Source organism: Trichosurus vulpecula, chromosome 9, assembly GCF_011100635.1.
Source record: "Trichosurus vulpecula isolate mTriVul1 chromosome 9, mTriVul1.pri, whole genome shotgun sequence".
NCBI classification, from domain to species: domain Eukaryota; kingdom Metazoa; phylum Chordata; class Mammalia; order Diprotodontia; family Phalangeridae; genus Trichosurus; species Trichosurus vulpecula.
In genome coordinates, this window is record NC_050581.1 from 197,923,416 (window position 1) to 197,939,013 (window position 15,598).

Sequence of the window (15,598 nt, forward strand, 5' to 3'; positions counted from 1 at the left end):
AAAAGGTAAACATGAAAAAGTAATCATAAGGGTCTCAATGCCTAACTGTTTACATTCCTATATGGGAAGATGATACATGTAATTTGTAAGAATTTTATCATTATCAGGGCAGTTAAAATGAGTTTACATAGACAGAGGGCATGGATATAAGTCAATTATGCTGGAATGATCTCCAAAAAAAATGAAGGGGCGACAAAGAGGGATGCAGTGGAAGAAGGGGAAAAAGCGAGGTAGAATGGGGAAAATGTTTTCATAAAAGAGACACACAAGAAAGGCTGGGAGGACAATCCTAGTCTATCTAGGATGGGATCCTCCTGGTTTCCCTTGTACATCTGGGGAAAGGCTGGGAGGACAATCCTGGTCTCCATCTAGGGTGGGATCTTCTTGGCTTAGTTTCCTCATTGTGTTCCGTTTAAAAAGAAACATTTCCCATCTGAGTTTGGCTCTGATATTGGATCTCTGTATGACTGAAATTTCAACTAAACTGGAGATGATTTTATTTGAAGGATAATAGCCCATACTTGCCTACTCTTTTTGTTCTCTGTTTTAGTTAACCTTGTCGCTAGTTCTGTCTCCTGCAGGTTTAAGCACCCTGCAGTTTCCAGTGACTGCCTAAGCACGTAGCATTCTTGGAATTCCTGCCAGCTCACTAAAGAACTGAACTCTGGAATGGGACTCTTTGGGGTAGGGACATCTCTACATCCAATTTCAGCAAGAAGAAGCTACGGAAAACGAGACCTTCACCCCTTACCCTAAGATTTTGAGCCCCAATTGTTTGGGGGGGGAATAATGATAGTGTTCTGTGTACTTATTTTGTGTTATCCTTGCTATATTGTTTTATTGTCATGATATTATTGATCCTATGTAATGGATACAAAGATCTAGGGGTGGACATTTGAATTATTGATAATTATTTTGGGATGATTGATTGAAGAGATTATCTGGCTGGGATCTAGGGGTGGATCACATTTGAATCGTAAACCAATATTTGGGAATGTCATTGAATGATATGTTTTGCTTTATTGTGAATGATATGTTTTAGTTTCCTGCATAATTGCATCACAATGTTCTAGGATATATAATTTCATTTGAATTATGATTGGATTGTGCGTCCTAGAACATTGTGAGGGGTGGAGTGTAACCAGAATGGACTTTGTTTTCTTTGAATGACTCAGCTTACCTCATTGAGCTTCCCTGGACACTGGGACTTGCTCTTCCGGGGCAGGAAGCCCAGCGACCATGCCAGGAATCAGAGAACTTCCTGTGTGATGAGTCATGGGGCTGGCTGAGGGGAGGTGTGTTCACCTGGTCTATGCTAGGGGGAGGGGCCAAGTCAAGAACCCAATCGGCCCTGGTCATTCAGGCGGTGCTTGATGATGTCAAAAACTCTGTAAGAGGGGAGAGGACAGCTTGAAGATATTTTCTTCCTTTTCCGGTTGGAGCCAGAGACGCCTACAGCCGAAGCCAAGCTGCCGGTAGCAGAGCTGACTGGAGGCTAGTGGGTAATCTTCTTACCATAGAGGGGAAGCATGTATACGATTTTGCCTTGTACCATCTCGCTTCTCTGTGGCCTCCTGGTTACCCTTGTGAGGTGGACTTATTGGGCCTGGAAGCTTTTGATGAAAATATCAAAATGGGGACGCTGGTTTGTGGGCTTGTTACTGTGGAGTGTAAATACATGCTTTAGTTCTCCTGCCTTCTGCCTAGAGAATTCCTTATATCCTGCGGTTCCGGACCTTTTAGGCACATATGAAATTCTCTTTGAAATCATAAATTCTGCCTTCCTAATATAATGATACATGTAATTTGTAAGAATTTTATCATTATCAGGGCAGTTAAAATGAGTTTACATAGACAGAAGGCATGGATATAAGTCAATTATGCTGGAATGATCTCCAAAAAAAATGAAGGGGAGAGAAAGAGGGATGCACTGGAAGAAGGGGAAAAAGCGAGGTAGAATGGGGAAAATGTTTTCATAAAAGAGGCACACAAGGAAGAGCTTTTACAATGGAAGGGAAAAGAAGGGTAAGGTGGGCTGGCAATGCTTGAACATCACCCTCATCAGAATTGGTTCAAAGACGGAAGAGTGGGAACCAAGATGGTGACTGGAAAGCAGGGACTAGCATGAGCTCCCCTCCAAGTCCCTCCAAAAACCTATAAAAATGGCTGTGAACCAATTCTAGAACTGTAGAACCCACAAAGTAGCAGAGCGAAGCAGGGCTCCAGCCCAGGACAGCCTGGATGGTCTCTGGGTGAGGTCTATTCCACACGGAGCTGGGAGCGGAGCGGAGCAGAGCCCAGCGAGGGCAGCGTGGACCAACCAGACCAGGAGCCAGGCGGAGCGTGCCCTAGTGCCCTGAATCAGTGAGCTGCGAGCTGCGGCAGTTACCAGACTTCTCAACCCACAAACACCAAAGACAACAGAGAAGGTTAGTGGGAAAAGCTGCAGGAGTAGAAGGAGTTCGAGGTTCGGCCACCGCCCCTGAGGCAGCAGAGGTGGGGCAGCTACAGAACTAGAGCTGCAGTTACTTACGGCCCCAGGCCACCTGGTGGGAGGAATTAAGTGGCGGATCAGAGCAGGAGTGAAGAGCCTGCTGAAGATCTAAGTCCAGTCTGGGTTGGGGGTTCTTGGGGAAGGAGGAGTGCTGGTGTGGCAGAGCTGGTGCATTCCCCCAAGCTTGGAACATAATTCTCTTAACTCTATAAACAGTCATACCCCGCTGAAAAACTCAAGGGTCAAGTTAGTTGGCTGGGAATATGGCCAGGAAGTGAAAACGCACCCAGATTTAGTCTCAGACTTTGGAGTCTTTCTTTGGTGACAAAGAAGACCAAACATACAGCCAGAAAAAGTCAACAAAGTCAAAGAGCCTACAACAAAAGCCTCCAAGAAAAACATGAACTGGTCTCAGGCCATGGAAGAGCTCAAAAAGGATTTGGAAAAGCAAGTTAGAGAAGTAGAGGAAAAATTGGGAAGAGAAATGAGAAGGATGCGAGAAAACCATGAAAAACAAGTCAATGACTTGCTAAAGGAGACCCAAAAAAATACTGAAAAATATACTGAAGAAAACAACACCTTAAAAAATAGACTAACTCAAATGGCAAAAGAGCTCCAAAAAGCCAATGAGGAGAAGAATGCCTTGAAAGGCAGAATTACCCAAATGGAAAAGGAGGTCCAACGGACCACTGAAGAAAATACTACCTTAAAAATGAGATTGGAGCAAGTGGAAGCTAGTGACTTCATGAGAAATCAAGATATTATAAAACAGAACCAAAGGAATGAAAAAATGGAAGACAATGTGAAATATCTCATTGGAAAAACCACTGACCTGGAAAATAGATCCAGGAGAGATAATTTAAAAACTATTGGACTACCTGAAAGCCATGATCAAAAAAAGAGCCTAGATATCATCTTTCAAGAAATTATCAAGGAGAACTGCCCTGATATTCTAGAGCCACAGGGCAAAATAGAAATTGAAAGAATCCACCAATTGCCTCCTCAAATAGATCCCAAAAAGAAATCTCCTAGGAATATTGTCACCAAATTCCAGAGCTCCCAGATCAAGGAGAAAATACTGCAAGCAGTCAGAAAGAAACAATTTGAGTATTATGGAAACATAATCAGAATAATCCAAGATCTGGCAGCTTCTACATTAAGAGATCGAAGGGCTTGGATTACGATATTCCGGAGGTCAATGGAGCTAGGATTAAAACCTAGAATCACCTACCCAGCAAAACTGAGTATCATGTCCCAAGGCAAAATATGAATTTTCAATAAAATAGAGGACTTTCAAGCTTTCTCAATGAAAAGACCAGAGGTGAATAGAAAATTTGACTTTCAAACACAAGAGTCAAGAGAAGCATGAAATGTAATCAAGAAAAAGAACAAGAAAAAGAAATCGCAAGGGACTTACTAAAGTTGAACTGTTTTGTTTACATTCCTACATGGAAAGATGATGGGTATGATTCATGAGACCTCAGTATTAGGGTAGTTGAAGGGAATATGCATATATATATATATGTTTATGTGTATATATATATATATATGTGAGTGTGCATGTATGTATATATGTATGTGTATATATATATATATATATATATAGAGAGAGAGAGAGAGAGAGAGAGAGAGAGACAGAGAGAGAGAGAGACAGAGAGAGAGAGACAGAGAGAGACAGAGAGAGACAGAGAGAGAGAGAGGGAGAGAGAGAGAGAGAGACAGAGAGAGACAGAGAGGAGAGAGAGAGGGCACAGGGTAAGTTGAAGATGAAGGGAAGATATCTAAAAGAAATAAAATTAAATTAAGGGATGAGAGAGGAATATATTGAGAGAGGGAGATAGGGAGAGATAGAACGGGGTAAATGATCTTGCATAAAAGTGGCAAGAAAAAGCAGTTCTGTAGGAAGAGAAGAGAAGGCAGGTGAGGGGGAATGAGTGAATCTTGATCTCATCAGATTTGACCTGAGGAGGGAATACTATACATACTCAATTGGGTATCTTACCCCACAGGAAAAAAGGAGGAAGAAGATAAAAAAGGGGGGATGATAGAAGGGAGGGCAGATGGGGGTGGAGGTAATAAAAAACAAACACTTTTGAAAAGGGACAGGGTCAAGGGAGAAAATTCAATAAAGGGGGATAGGTTAGGAAGGAGCAAAATATGGTTAGTATTTCACAGCATGAGTATTGTGGAAGGGTTATACATGATGATATGAATGTGGCCTATGTTGAATCACTCGACTTTTTAGGGAGGGTGGGTGGGAAGGGAAGAGGGGAGGGAATTTGGAACTCAAAGTTTTAAAAACAGATGTTCAAAAACAAAAAAAAATGTTTTTGCATGCAACTAGAAAATAAGATACACAGGCAATGGGGTGTAGAAATTTATCTAGCCCTACAAGAAAGGAAGGGAAAAAGGGATGGGAGGGGAGTAGGGTGACAGAAGGGAGGGCAGACTGGGGAACAGGGCAACCAGAATATACACCATCTTGGAGTGGAGGGGAGGGTAGAAATGGGGAGAAAATTTGTAATTCAAACTCTCGTGAAAATCAATGCTGAAAACTAAATATATTAAAGAAAAAAAAAGAAAAAAAACAAAGAGGGAAGAGTACACACATATACATACATATGCATATATGTATGTATACACAACTCACACACACTCAGTTGTGTATAGAAATGTAACTTATCCAATAGAGAAATATGAAGGGAAGGGGATAAGAGAAAGAAGAGATGATAAAAGGGAGTACGTATTAAGGGAGGAAGTGGTTAGAAGCAAAATAAACTTTTGAGGAGGGACAGGATAAAAAGAGAGAGAGAAGAAACAGAAGAAAATAAGATGGAGAGGAATTTACAGTTAGTAATCATAACTGTAATTGCAAATGCAATGAGCTCGCCCATAAAATAGAAGCAGATAGTAGAATGAATTCAGGACCAGAATCCAGCAATGTCTTGTTTACAAGTCATACACTTGAAACAGAAAAACACACACAGTTAAAATAAAGGGCTGGAGCAGAATCTAATATGCTTCAACCGAAGTAAAAAAGGCAAGGTAGCAATCATCATCTCAAAAGGAAGCAAAAATAAATGTAACTAAAAGGGATCAGGGAAACCACATTTTGTTAAAAGGTATCATGGACAATGAAGTAAGATCAAACATTTATACAGCAAGTGTCTCTGATAAAGGCCTCATTTCTAAAATATGTTGAGTATAGAACTGAGTCAAATTTATAAAAAATAAGAGCTATTCCCCAATTGATAAATGGTCAAAGGATATAAAAGGCAGTTTTCCGAAGAAAACAAAGCTATCTCTAGTTATATGAAAAAAATTCTCTAAATCACTATTGATTAGAGAAAGGAAAATTTAAAAAAACCTCTGAGGTACCACCTCACACCTACAAGAAAATGACAAATGGTGGAGGGGATAAGTGAAAATAGGCACACTAATGAACTGTTTGGAGGAGCTGTAAACTGGTCCAACCATTCGGGAGAACAATTTGGAACTGTGTCCAAAGGGCTATGTAAGTGTGCATATACTTTGACCCATTGACACTACTACTAGGTCTGTATCCCAAAGAGATCAAAGAAAAGGGGAAAGGATCTATATGTACAAAAATATTGACAGCAGTTCTTTTTGTGGTAGCAAAGAATTAGAAATTGAAGGGATGCTCATCAACTGAGGAACAGCTGAACAAGTTGTGGTATATGATTGTGATGGATTGTGCTATAACAAATGATGAAGGGAGCGGTTTCCAAAAAACATGGCAAGACTTATATGAACTGATGCAGAGTAAAGTGAAAAGAACTGGGAGCTCACTGTGCTCAGTAACAGCAATGTTGCAATGATGATCAACTGTGAAAGATTTGGCTACTTTGATCAACGCAATGATACAAGACAATTCCAAAGGAATCATGATTTTTAAAAAATGCTACCTACCTCCAGAGAGAGAAATGATGGACTCTGAATGCAAATTGAAGTATAATTTTCTTCCTTTGTTTTTTTCTTTTTGTGACATGACTAACATGGAAATATGTTTTGCATGGTTTCACACGCATAATTGGCATCATATTTTTTGCCTCATCAATGAGTGAGGGAAGGATGGGAGGGAGGGAGAGAATTTTGAACTCAAAATTTAAAAAGAAAAAGATAAGTAACACATTTTTTCCAAAATAAGCTACTGATTTCTAGGGTGAAATGACTCTCCCCATGGATGAAAACTACATGTAATTATTTTTGTTATATTCATAAACCACAAAGAGGATTTTAGAAGGAACCATTCATGGAGATGCACCATGGTACAGTGAGAGGCACCATTTTATAATGGAGAGAGAACTTTTTTGGCAAACAGGAAGACTCCCATTCAAATCTTGCCTCAGATGCCAGGTGTGTCCCCAGGTGAGAAATGTAGACTTGCTATGCCTCAATTTCCTCATCTATAAAATAAGGGGATAGATGTGATGCTCTCTAACATCCTTTCTAGCTCTATGTCCCATGATCCTCAGAAGAAAGTGCCTCAGGAGCTTGTGAAAGGGAAAATAGATAGAGCCAGCACCTGGCTGGAATAGATGAGAAATGTTAATTAGATGCAGAAGATTCAGTCTTCTTAGTCCTGAAAATTGGCTGGATGTTCAACACAACTTAAAGACAATTGCTGCCATGGAGAATAAGAAAGGTGGCAGCAGAAGAGACTCTCCAACTGAATATTAGGTCTGAGGGTCTCGATGCCCCAAGTGTGACCAAGGGTGATGGGGCAGAGTATCAGAGTAGCATTACCTTGTTATAAATGCAACCAAGGCTTTTTCTGATGATCTTCATCATCCCAGACACATTTGTACCAAAGCACTGACCTCCAGTTGGCAGGAAGAATATCAATATATGTATACATGGAGTTGTTTTGGTGGATCCCATCAAGTTCTTTATATAATTTCTCCACCTCTCTTCACCCTCTAAACAGATTTTGTTGAGCAAGATGCAATTAAAGGTAATCTTTTTTTGTTTATAATCACTGGGAACAAAAGATGAGATGACCAAAGATTCATGAAATGATGTTGCTTGTTGCCCTTAGGCTATGACAAAACCAACTACATCAATACCTGTATTTGGTGTTATATGGAGAACATGGGAGCAATCTTTTCATTCTGATTTAATCAACTTGTGTCTTCTCTTTTCATCTGCAACAAGATCATCAATATTGAATGTGATTCAGTTCCTCCAGCTGTATGTCAACTAGTTAGTCATTGGACAAGGATCTGCTATAGTGAATACCAACAGTTATATGAATCATAGAATCACAGAATCTCAGTGCTGATAGGGCCTTTGCAGGTCACCTAGTTCCATCCACACTCAAATAAGACTTCTCATTACAAAATAGGCAAATCATCCTACCTCTTCTTGAAGACCTCCAGTGAAGGAAGCCCATAGCCTCCCAAAAGAGTCATTCCATTTTTGAACAGCTCTAATTACTGGGAAGAATTTCCTTACATCAAGCCTAAATTCTTCTCTGGGCAACTTCTATCCTTTCCTTCTAATTTTCCCCTCTAAAACCATGCAAAATAAACTGAATCCCTTGGTGGTTCTTTAAATACTTGAAAACAGCTTTCCTGAACCCTTTTTCTTCCCTTCCCTGGGTTAAACACTCCCTGTTCTTTTAATTAACCCTCTTATGGAATGATCTCTGGTTCCTTCTCTCTCTTGATTATTCTCTTCTGCACACATTCCGTCATGTTGATTTCCCTCCTAAAATGTGGTGCCCAGAACTGAACACTGAATTAATTATAGTCTTGTAATCTGCCCAGACACCAAACAGAAAAACAATCCCTAACCTTGTTACAGACAATGTGTCTTCCAATGCAGTCTAGGATAGCATTAACCCTTTGGGATGCCATGTCACACTATGGACTCATATGGACAATAAAACAACACCATTAAGGCCCCTAAATGTTCTTCAAATGCATTGACGTATTAGCTGTATCTCACTCATCTTGGACTTGAGGAGTTTATTTTTTAAACACAAGTGTACATTTCTTGTTATTCAATTTCATCCTCTTAAAGTCAGTCCCTGATTCTAATCCCGTGATATCTTTTTTTTATCTTATCCTCAACATAACTACCTCTCCCACTTTTATGTTATCTACAAATCTGAACAGAATGTGGCTTTATAAAATCCAAGTCATTCCTAAAAATGTTAAACTAGACAATCCCTTGGAGAGATCCCTGGGGCGATTCACTAGAGATGTTCCTTTACTCTATTCCTCCCTCACCTTCTTGTCCTGTTGGACTTCATACCCAGCCCATCAGACTCCTAACCTAGGACTCAGCACAGTGTCTGGCACACAGAAGCGATTAATAAATTTTTATTGGCTGACAATTAAAATCCTACCCATTCATCAGAGCTCCAGTTCAAGCCACCTTCTTCATGAAGTCCTCGAATTCCCTGCAACCTATGTAATCTTTCCTTCCTCCAGCCTCCCCTAGTGTTCTGCTTTTATGAAAACTTGCCTTGAGTGACAATTATCTGTGCATTTCTTTCATTTACCCTGCTAAGGAGAGAAATTTCATGAGGGCAAGGACTCTATCTTAATGATGTTTGAGCCCCCCACTGAGGCTAGGACAGTGCTTTGCTCATAGCAGGCACTCAATGGTATGCATTCAATTGAATGTAATTGGACTGAAGCTATGGATTCTGTCCTCAAGGAAAGGCTCCTCTTTTTCAGGCATCGACAACAGCATCGCCATCGTAATAAAAGTTGAAATCTTTGTGGTGTTTTAAGGTTTGCAAAGCACTTTACATGCATTATCTCATTTGATCCTCATAACAAGCCTGTGAAGTAGGTGCTTTTATTGACCTCATTGTACAGATGAGGAAACTGAGGCAGGAAGATGTCACCAAGATCAAAGTCACACTGCTAGATTGAATTCTTGTCTTCCTGACCTCCAACTCCAGCACTCTAGCCTCTAGGTCACTTCTTTGGCTCAACACAAGGGTTGGGGTTCTTTGTTAGGTAGCTTTGCAGAAGAATTGGATGAGTCATTCAATGTCAAAACAATAGTTACTTGGAAGTCATATGGCATAATTAGAGGCACCCAAGGAAGCACCAATGGAAAGGCAGGACAAACATAAGAAAAATAATAGGGGTGCACAACACCTCCAGATTAGGATAGCAGATGATAGTTCCCAAACTAGAGCAGCACAATGACCCCCCAAATCCAATGGGTCTGGGCCTAATGCCTCCAAACTGGTGTAGTCCCACATGGAGGCTAAGACTGACACAACTAAACCAGAACTGGGAATAGATCTGACCATAGCTGATCAGGGAGCCTCAGGTACAATGGGCTTGAGAAGAGAGTCCAAGATGGACTGTGCTCAGGACTTGGCCCTGCATCACACCAATCTCCTCCTGGGACCATCCACACTTCATGCAACAAGGCGGCCCCAGGATCAAGGCATCTCAAGTAGCTTTTCAGTGGGGGTCAGTTCAAGTGGATCTGATTGGTTCCTCATCCCTGAGATCACAGACATGGAAACCCCAGTCAACTAAAAACCTGGAAGCTTCTTTCTTGGAGGGCTCCAGGTATTAACAATTGTAGATATGCAGGGTCCCTAAAAAGAAGCTAGAGAGGAAGAACTCTTTGGATGGAGGGATCATGGCTAGGTGAGAGACTGCTTTTGAAGAGAGAAATACCAAGTCTGAAAAACCAATTTTTTCCAGATTGTAACAACATGAAAAGATAAGTTACAATATAAGATTTAAATAATAGTCCAAAAGAAGTCTAAAAGAGATACCACCTAGCAGGACAAAATTAATTGCTAGATGAGTTTGATAATAATTATTATAGATGTTCAGAAGAAGGAAAAAAGAAACATTCACATGGGCCAATAATTAAAACATCAGGAGCAGGTGAAAGCTCAGGCAAGATGAATGAGAGAGACGTCTGGGGACAGACTACTTTGGTAAATGCCAACATGGAGGGTGGGGAGAATGATAGGAAGAAGCCAGGACAGGGCAATGTCACAGTGAACAGAGCAAGAGAACAACTGAAACTTTTATGAAAGATGCAGGGATGTATCGACAATATCAGATGCTGTAGACATATCAAAGACCAGGAAGTCTAAGCTCCATTGGATGTGGCCACCAGAAGGTCACCAGCAGCCTCAGAAAGCACGGTGTCAGTGATGTGGAGGGATGTGAGCCAGATAAAAGATGTGAAGGGGACACTGTGTGCTAAGGCCATGACTGCAAACAGCTGTAACAAGTTTGGCAGGGAAAGGGAGGGAAATAGGTGAGGCCACTAGAGAGAGGGTGCAGGCAAGACCTTGCTGTTGTTTTTAAGATGGGGAGAGCATTACCTTCTGGAGACACAGAAGCAGGGTTCTAGTGGGAAGGGGAAGACTGGGGATACTAGAAAAAGGACTGAAGGAACAGAATGAAAGAACACAATGAAACCTTCAATGGCAACATTCTTTTCTTTATTCAGGGTTCACCATCCATCAGTCATCCAATCAAGAAGCATATATTAAGCATCTACTCTGTGCCACATACTGTGCTGGGCACTAGGAGTACCAAAAATGAAGCAACCCTTTCACCACTGTTTCATGCCAACCCAGCCCCACTGCCTTCAGGAGGCATGGGTGTATCAAGGGATGGGTAGGGAAAGATGTCTATTGCTGTGGTACGCATCCATCTTTACAGAAGAACGGAACCTGTGACCCTGACCATGCGAGCACAGAATCAGCCTACCTAGGCTTACAAGAAATCGATACCACAAGATGACTCACGAAGGAATTTTTGGCCTTAGCAATTCACAAAGATGGTCATAAAGGCACAGAAGAACAGTGCTCAGCACAGGAAGCAACAGCCATACACCCAGCATCGCTGGAATCGGCTTTTTCTGAAGAATATGGCCTAGTAGCACAGTGCTTGGCACACAGGAAGCATTTAGTGAGTGTTTCTTGACTGACTGCTGCCAAGGGAGGGAAGAGAATGGGCCTTTATTAATGGTCTATTATGGGCCAGCCAGTTCCTGTGCTAAGCACTTTCTAAATATTATCTTGTTTGATCCTATCCACCCTGGGAAGTAGGTGCTAATATTATCCCCATTTTACAGCTGAAGAAACTGAGGCAGACAGAGGCTAAGTGACTTTCCCAGGGGTACAAAGAAGTAAGTGTCTAAGGCCAGATTTGTACTCAGGTCTTCATGACTCGAGGCTCAGCACCCTATCCACTAAGCCGCTCAGCTGCCTCTTTGAAAGAGGGTAAAGGGGAGGGAAAATTGGAATGCAATAATATCACCCACATTTCTATAACACTTTTAAGTTTGTGACGTATTTTACAGACATTATTTCATTTGGGCCTCACAACAACACAGTGAATTAGATGACAATTTTTTTATAAAGTTGAGACAAAGAGATTTTAAGTGACTTGCCCAGGGTCACTCAGCTAGTAAATGTTTGAGGCTGGATTTGAACTCATGTCCTTCCTACCTCTAAGTACAGCCCCACTACACCGTGCTGCTTTCAGTGAAAACAATGATTCATTAAAGAAAAAGGAAAGGGACTCATGTACACAAATATATACACCCAGGTCCTCTGACTTCAAAGCCTGTATTCTCTCCATTGGACCTCTCTATCTCATCCAAGATCACCCTTAGTAAGCTGGATTCAAATTCCAGTCTGCTTAGCACTAATCCAGTATTGTCCAATATACCACCCCGCATTTCAGTAGCTGAGACAGAGAGAGAGAGAGAGAGAGAGAGAGAGAGAGAGAGAGAGAGAGAGAGAGAGAGAGAGACAGAGAGAGACAGAGAGAGAGACAGAGAGACAGAGAGAGAGACAGAGAGACAGAGACAGAGAGAGAAGAAAAAGGAGAAAGAAAAGGAGAGAAGAGAAAAGGAGAGAGAGGAGAGAGAGAGGGAGAGAGAGACAGAGACAGAGAGACAGAGACAGAGAGAGACAGAGAGAGAAGAAAAAGGAGAAAGAAAAGGAGAGAAGAGAAAAGGAGAGAGAGGAGAGAGAGAGAGAGAGAGAGAGAGAGAGAGAGCTAGGCAATCCCAGTTAATTTTGAAGGAGGGGGGGAAGAGACAAGAGTAAGTACAGTTAGGGAAAATGGAGCATCTAAAAATAAGGAAAACAAGCCAGCACCAATTCCAAATGCCCCACTAGTCTAGTTCCTAAGGACCGGAAACCCTGCAGGGAGCACTTGGAACAGTGGGTCATTCAGCTGTTATGAGAACCCAGGAGAAGGGTCACAGGTGTTCGAGGAGGGCTTGGGTGGATATTAAAAGAATTACAATCCTCTTACTAGGCTGGCAGTGGGCATGTGCGGAGATGTGGGCAGAGGCGGCAAGAGTGGAGAGATCACAGAGACAGATGCCCTTCTTCAGGAGAGGGCCTTCTCCAGCTCCCCCATCCCTAGTTCTCCTGGGGCTATAATTTTGGGGAGTGGAAGCAGAAGCCCAGAAGGTTCGAGTTCATTGTAATAGTGCAGCGAAAGCCTGCCTGCCTTCCAGGGACAGAGGCACCGCTTCTACACCTGGGGCCCTCCCCAGGGTGGAAAATATTGCTACCACGTGAATACAAGCCTGCATCAGATTCCCGCCATTGTGATTCCCAGCAAGATTCTTTTTCTGGTCCCCGGCTCAGCAACAATGTAAGAACTGGCCATTCAAGGCACAAATAAAAATGTTAGGCTATTCAGAAGCGCAGAATTAAGGCAAGTTTGTTGTCCCTGTTCCTGCACAGAGGACATTCCTTACAGATTCCAGATTGTCATTGAATTTAGACCTTCTAGACGGAAACGAGAATCTGCTTCTTCCTCCCACTGGCAAAGGGGCTGGCCAGAACCCAGAGATGCTCTCCGACCTTCTTGTGATGGTCAGTTGGGCTCCAGTCCATCCACCTACTCACCACCACCACCTAGTCCTTTTGGGTGGGTGGAGGCAGTACAGGCTGGAGTCACAGAGGCCTGAGGCCCTGTGCTTGGGACACATTGCACCAATATGCCTGGCCACACACAGACCAAAGATGTACCCTGGCTCCTGGGCTTTCTCGGCTCCTAGTTCTGAGTTCCAAGATGTCTGGGCTCTGCTGACAAAGCTATTTGCTTCTCTCCCCCGTCCAAGGGGAGAGACGGGCGGCATTTTCCCTGCATCTCTCCACCCCACTGCGGCCAAGTGCAGGAGGATGCCTGAGCAGGGTAGAGTCGGCCGATGCAGCCGCATTGCTCCCTCTGCCCATCCAACCCTCGTCTCGGCCAACTCCCGGGTGGCCTGCACGCTTAGCCCCTCGGCTCAGCCCCTTGACCTCCACCCCCACCTTCTCAGGGAGGGAGGTCACCGGCGGCCGCTGCGGGGGAGGCACCCACTAGGGACTGGTGTAGGAGCAAGTGTGCGCGTGTGCAACCTGGTGCGTGCGCCCCGCCAAGCCGGGCGAAGGATGCTTGCAAATCCCTCCTCCCGCCAGCATCCCCCCCTTACCCCCCTCCGGCAGCTCCTACTGCTCTTTCCAGGCGCCCCTCCCCCCTTTCCCCCCTTCCAGGGAAACTCTCCTGCCCGCAACCCAGGCGTCCTCCTCCCCACTCCCCCGACACCCCTAATCTCGGGGAGTCTCCAGGGAGGTGGGGGACCGAGTAGTGGGGGAGGGACAGAGAAGGGAGGAGGGGGGAATCCAAAGAAGCCTAGCCTGAGGATCCCAGAGCTCGGGTCCATAAGTGTGAGTTGGTCTGTGCGGCTCTCCTGTGTGTTCTTCCCGTGCGCTGTGTCTCTGGTTGTTGTGTACGTGTGTGTATGTGTTGAGTCCGTGTTGTGCTTCTTTGGATTGTGTGTCCTTGTGTGGTATCGACTCTGTGGCTTATATGGTGATGTCTCTGAGTGGTGTGTGTGTGTGTGTGTGTGTGTGTGTGTGTGTGTGTATGTGCTGTGTGCTGTGTTGCAGCCTGGTGTGTGCCCCGGGGTGCTGTGGGCACAGGGAGGAGGGATTCCCCAGCACGTTGGCCAGAGCTGCCCCCTCCCTGGGCTTCCCCTCCCCCTCAGTCGCCCTCTCGCCTTTGATCCCATACCCCGGTCCTCCCAACCCCCGTCCCCGCGTGCCCCGCACCCTGCCCCCGCCCCGCTCCTCTCGCGCACCTTCTCCTGAGCCCGGTTGAGCCTTTTCTGCACGTTCTTGGCGAAGATGCCCGTCTTGATGTCGGCCATGGCTGGGGCTGCTGCAGCTGCTGCTCCAGGAGGCTGGAGGTGGAGGGAGCTGGAGGGAGACTCGGGCTGAGCCCAGCGGCGGCGGGCGGCTGGCGGCGGGCGGCGGGCAGAGGCTGAGCCCGACCCACCAACAGATCCAGGGACTACCGAGCCAGCCGGCGAGCGAGCAAGCTAGCGAGCGAGCGGCAGGATGGAGACACCCAGGGATGCGGGGGGAGGGGGAGGGGGGCACCGGCAGCGGGCGAGGGCGGGAGGGGCCACGGGGAGGAGGGGGTGAACTTAAAGGCGCAGCAAGGCACCGCGGAGCCCGGTACTGAACCCGGGGCTGGGGGCACCAGGATGTGAAGAAGATGGGGGGAGGTGGGGAGAGCAGAGAGGCAGCGAGAATCTGGAGCCGGCCAAGAGGTATAGGACAAAATGATGGAGAGCTAGGGAGAGCGAGAAAAGGGAGAGGCACGGGAAGAGAGGGAGGGAGGGAGGAGAGAGAGAGAGAGAGAGAGAGAGAGAGAGAGAGAGAGAGAGAGAGAGAGTGAGTGAGTAGAGAGAGGGGGAGGGAGGAAGGGAGGGAGAGAGACAGAGACAGAGACAGAGACAGAGAGTAGAGAGAGACAGAGAGAGTGTAGAGAGAGAGGGAGGGAGGAAGGGAGGGAGAGAGAGACAGAGAGAGAGGAGAGAGGGGGGAGGGAGGGAGAGAGAGACAGAGAGAGAGGGAGAGAGAAAGAGACAGAGAGAGACAGAGAGACAGAGACAGAGAGAAAGAGAAAGAAGAGGAGAGGAGAGGAGAGGAGAGGAGAGGAGAGGAGAGGAGAGGAGAGGAGAGGAGAGGAGAGGAGAGGAGAGGAGAGGAGAGGAAAGGAAAGGAGGGGCGGGGGAGTCACAGAAGGTCAAGAAGAGCTCCTGCTGCCCTGCTGGACGGCATTC

The 15,598-nt window shown here is 44.9% G+C and overlaps 1 protein-coding gene across 1 annotated transcript in view; it reads right to left on the reverse strand.

Moving 5' to 3' along the window:
- Positions 1–15,091, reverse strand: part of AMPH (amphiphysin) — a 197,212-nt gene extending 182,121 nt beyond the window's left edge. Inside the window, exon 1 of the mRNA XM_036739436.1 lies at positions 14,609–15,091. Coding sequence (XP_036595331.1) covers positions 14,609–14,677 — 69 coding nt within the window. The 5' untranslated portion in view covers positions 14,678–15,091. The remainder of the gene's footprint in view (positions 1–14,608) is intronic.
- Between the last annotated feature and the right edge of the window lie 507 nt (positions 15,092–15,598).